The following is a 5,205-nucleotide window of genomic DNA, read 5'->3' on the forward strand; positions in this document are numbered from 1 at the left end:
TGGGGATTTGCTCTCTGTGATTGGACGGGCCAGTGGTGGGAAAACAGTTGTGCAAACCTGAGCTTACAAATCTCATGCTCTTTGTTCTTAGCGATATATACTTAAATGTGTTTAAATGTTATATTATTTGTTAATATGAATTATTTATCCTGTTTGTTTTTATTAGCCTATTATACGGATTAAAAGGTTGTGATGCACAAACCTTTTAAAATATGACAATGAAATGATACCTGTAGTCTGACACTGCAGTAGTTTTTTGCAATAATTAACCATATTAGGCTAATAATAAGGATTAAAAGAAAACTGCGTTTCTATTTTATTTTATTGATGTTGGTTTTTGCGCTGTCAGTAACCTGCGTTTTCTCAGACATCAAACAGATGTTTACTGTAACATTTACCAAGCAGTCAAAATACGTCTACGACCCTCGCGCCCCTCTTTCATGTTGAATTTGCGAACTTTTGACCTGTATTCCAGGAGGCAGGGCATGTAGGTGGAGACTAAAGCAAACCTAAAACACACCTGGACACTTTTAACTTTACACCTGTACTGTGCGCTACAGAGGTTCTCCGCGTTGAATTCGGACAAACCTCAAGCCCATCTCATGGATCGCTGCGCGGGGTCTGGGGACCTGCAGACCCTTGACACCGTAGAGGACGTCCCGGGTACCGCAGCAGGGGATGGAGGAGCCGCTCCAGCACCTGAAAAGCCTCCTTATTCCTACGTGGCTCTCATTGCAATGGCCATCAGAGAAAGCGAGAATAAGAAGCTGACGCTGAATGACATCTACAGCTTCATTATATCCAAGTTTCCATATTACGAAAAGAACAAAAAGGGATGGCAGAACAGCATCAGGCACAATCTGAGCCTCAACGAGTGTTTCGTAAAGATTCCCCGGGAGAACGGCGGGGAGAAAAAAGGGAACTTCTGGACGCTGGATCCGGCTTTCAACGACATGTTCGAAAAAGGCAATTACAGGCGCAGGAGGCGCGTCAAGAGACCCTACCGACCACCACCCATACCTTCTGGATTTAACTTCACCGAGTCGTACTGCCTGCAACAGGAGCCTGTTTACTGGCAAACCCCGTTCGTCAACACCAGCTCGTGGAGTCACCAGTCCAGCTCTCCGACGCACATCTCCGGATACCTGCAGCCCATGCTCGGTAACGCGCGCCCTCTGTCTCCAAACGATTACGCCAATTCTCCCGTGAGTTATTACCAGGGTCATCACCATCACTTTCACCCGTCCTACAGACCGTACCACCGGCATCCGATTCCGAACGCTCTGGTGCCTCTGAGCGGCATGACTCCGCCGGTGAGCCCGGGCGGAAGCACCATCTCCACCTGCTGCTACCCGCCGCAGAATCACCCTGAACTGGGACATCATCCATTTGACTGATGGACAGACATGGGAAAACTGAGTATAACAGTTTATCTAGATTTATTTTTGTTACGATATTCCTTGGAAATGTTAGCCTAAATGTGCCGTTTCACGAAATTAAGTTGCATTCGTTCAAGTTTGTTCAGATGGTTGCATTAGTTTTATTAGCCTAGCCTACTGTATAGTAATGGTTACAGTTGTCTTTTGTGGCTTTTCATTAATAAAACACTGCTTAACTTTCGAAGACGAGGAGCTGTTCGAACGTTCATGGTTAGGCAAGTTATTAATTTCCATAAATTTCAGCAAATGTTTAAAGGAAGCATCAGGTTCTTTAGCATATTTATTTTTTACCATGTATTGAGATAGACTGGGCTCAAGATCCTAAAAATAGATGTACAGTTTTGCATTGCAGTTTACTGTTTAAAAATATGTTTGCTCATTTGGTAAGAACAAGAGTTCTTTACACATGCGAAGATGCATTGTCTTTAAAGATGTTTTGTAAATTGAATATACATGTTTGGTGTAATATTCCTGCAGTTTGAAAATATTTTTATATGTAAATGTTCACAACCTGTTCGAAATTTTCACTGATAAAATTCAGATAACTGGTCTTACAAGTCTCGTTTATTTTAATTCACTAATTAGCCTACATTTTGTCAAACTTAATTAAGGAAAAAACATTTATTTGTAGCACGAGAGTACAAACTTATTTGTTTGATTTGAAAATAATATATAATATATGTGTAAATGCTGTTTGTACATTGCAAATAATACATTATAATGACAATTTGCTAGATAATCTAAATTATGGAGTAAGATCATAATTCTATTAATTCCATAACACACTTTGTAGCTAAATGGCTCCCCCTTCTGGCCTTTGACACATTATCTGTAACCTATATGTTTCCATAATAACAGTTCATATACCGTTTTCACTGCTTGTGCGTAGATTTAATCTAAATACTTTTTATTATGTGAAAATAATTATTGATATTGATACAGTAAAAGGCAGCTTCTCTTGACATGCTTGAATAGCCTACATTTATTGGGTTTTCATGCAGGAAAAGGCATGAGATATTGTAGTTGACATAGCCTAACTCATATATGTGTCCATTCTATGGTATTATGCTGATATTAGTCCATTGAACCCAGTGGACCACCAAATGACTAATTTGGTTAGTCATTTGATGTGCAAGACATGAGCACGTTTACATGCACACCAGTACGCTGATAATTCGCAAATATCAGCTTATTGAAATAAGTTTTCTCCGTATACATGCAAACCAGTAACCTGAGAAAACCGCGTTTACATGACTTTATTAATAAAACAGGTAATGCCCCTGTGTGACGCCAAAACAGTAATTTGCGTATCTGACTCCCGAGTATTTCATTTAATGTCGGTTGTGATGTTTGCAACAAAAGTCGGTTGTAGCTTGCAAGTGCAACATCACATGTCAGCGGGAAACTCTCAGCTCATATTCCACTCATGCAGTAACAGATGCAGCGACTAAACCACTTCTGCTGCCAGAGATGAGAGCACGTTTTTATCATTTTCTGGGTCATGAAAGAGTCTGCGTTTGTGAAATATTTCCTTCTTCCTTTCCTACAAAACGCTCGCTCTGTCTGGATGTGTTTAAATCTGATCTAAGGATGCGTTTCTGTCACGTAGGCTATTACACATGCGCACTTCAGAAAGCAGGTTTTGAGTTTACATCATGCCGTGCGATATCGGAGTAAGAGGCCAACAACTACCTTTTGTCGACCGGTTTATGCTTAACTAAGCCGTTTATGACCTTACTCCGATAAAAGAAAACGGCTACCGCGTCTACATGACAACGTGCGTTGTCTGCTTATTGAGCATATAATACCATCATTTTATCTTCACATAAAACGTCAGATTCAAGCTGCTGCTTTGGTTGAACAAAGTAGATAATTTGTTGTAGTGAAAGACGGAGTGTCAGAATCCCAAGGATAGAAAAGGCTCTGAAACATGTTGCCATGGTGAGGAAAGACTTGTTACTTTAACAGCTACATTTGAAAGAGTTTGATGCTTTGTAAGTGGACTATAGCTACTGGACCATGGTCTGAGAAGCAGCCAAGCAGTGTGTCCATCCATAATTTCCCTTAAAGGCATCTGAGGCCTCTTTCTACAGCTATATTTGATTAGTTCAGAGGCTGTAATGACATTGTATGTGTTTGGTTCCCCCATCACCTCCAGTAACTTCCCTGCGGTGATCGGTTGTCTGGCAGAGAGGTGTACTTTGGCCTGCAATGACTGGTGGGTGGGCAGGGGGGTGAAGGTGGGCGGATGTGGGCACAGGGGTCTTTGGGCTTTATTTCACTCAGAGTTTCTGTTCTGCACACACACTTCCTGTTTTCACAAGCTGGGAGCTCAATGGTGCCGTGCATTTTAGAACGTTGTTATCATCACAGCACCACCACAGTCAGCTTTTAGATGTCTGAAAAGACCTATAAATGTCTGTGCAGATTATTAAACGGCATGTGGCTAATTACCTGCAGTTCTATGTCCTAGATTCAATAGTGTTTTGATAAATGGACTAGAGATTGTACTCTATTTGGATGCTAAGATATTGTTTTTCATATAAATGCATTACAAATCTTTATCATTTGGGGGTTTATCACACTGTTTTGTTAGGGCGCCACTTTTAATATTTATTTGATGCAAGTTTGTTTTCAAAGCCTTTTACTAGGCATCTGCTTTGTGAAAAAAGACATGCTTATTTTTGACTGAATGACTGGTGCTTTTTAAGTGACTTCCCCATGGACCCATAATCGTAATTCGCTGTCAGTGGCATCCAGAATTAGAGCTTCCTTACTCTCTGATATGAAGACACGTCTGACCGGTTTTTATTTAAAAATGAGGAAACAATAGGTTAAATTATTCAGCGCGTGACTTACAGCATTTACACATCATCACGTGATAATTGGTGTCGAATAACATTAGTAAAACATGCTCTGAGTCTGCACGACACAATTTACATTTGGCTTATGGACGGAGTCGCTGCTCGCGTGACAACGCCTACAATGAAAGACTGACTGTATCATGGGCCAATAGCATTCGAGTATGGGCTGAGATTAAACATTTAATTGGTTGAGCTACTAATGATTACGCCCCCTTCAGTCTCTAAACAAGACTCGGCCCTGAACCAAAGTTCGGATGTATATGAATTGAAACCTGATTGAAACGTGAACGACTCTGTTTTTGGCGAATCGGTTGAGTGAATGATTCAGTGACTCACTCATAACAGTTGTCCACTCCCCCTACTGGCGTAAATTGTATTGCAGAAAAGATTACCAAACGAATCAGTGAATGAATCTTTTTGGTGAACCGATTCAAACGTTTCTATTGGACTGCACATGATATACAATTTTTGGACTGGGTTTTAGTTTGTTTTGAATATCTCATGTATACATTTAATTATAAATATTGGTTTTCAAACGAAAACAAGAGACGGGTTTCAATCGAATGCAGCGTGTCGCGCGCGTGGAAACCATACTGTAAAAAATGGAAACAGACCTCAGAAGATGAGGAAGCCAGACTGTGATGTTCTGAGGAACAGAGTTAGGGACCGTTACGATTGTTTCAATTTTTTGTGAAAAGTGAAAACATTTATTATGTAGCCTATGCATGAAAGTTCATTCAAAATTATCATTTTTTTAATGTAAAGAAGGAAATGCTAATTTAGGTCGTAAATCACTAAAACGTTTTTGATGTTACTGTGCTTTCTCCCAACACACTGAATGAAGGATTTGTATGACACGCAGACATTATTTATTATCAGTATTATGCCGTGCATGACAACAA

General features: G+C 40.2%; 1 protein-coding gene across 1 annotated transcript; it reads left to right on the top strand.

The window, feature by feature from the left end:
- The first annotated feature begins 529 nt into the window (after window positions 1-529).
- On the top strand, window positions 530-1,990 carry foxl2l (forkhead box L2-like). Its single transcript, XM_079588974.1, has 2 exons — window positions 530-1,161; window positions 1,253-1,990. The coding sequence occupies exons 1-2, from the start codon at window positions 603-605 to the stop codon at window positions 1,294-1,296; spliced, it is 603 nt and encodes a 200-aa protein (XP_079445100.1). The 5' UTR covers window positions 530-602; the 3' UTR covers window positions 1,297-1,990.
- The last annotated feature ends 3,215 nt before the right edge of the window (window positions 1,991-5,205 follow it).

Source organism: Phoxinus phoxinus (assembly GCF_949152265.1).
Source record: "Phoxinus phoxinus genome assembly, chromosome: 18".
Classification (NCBI taxonomy): Eukaryota; Metazoa; Chordata; class Actinopteri; order Cypriniformes; family Leuciscidae; genus Phoxinus; species Phoxinus phoxinus.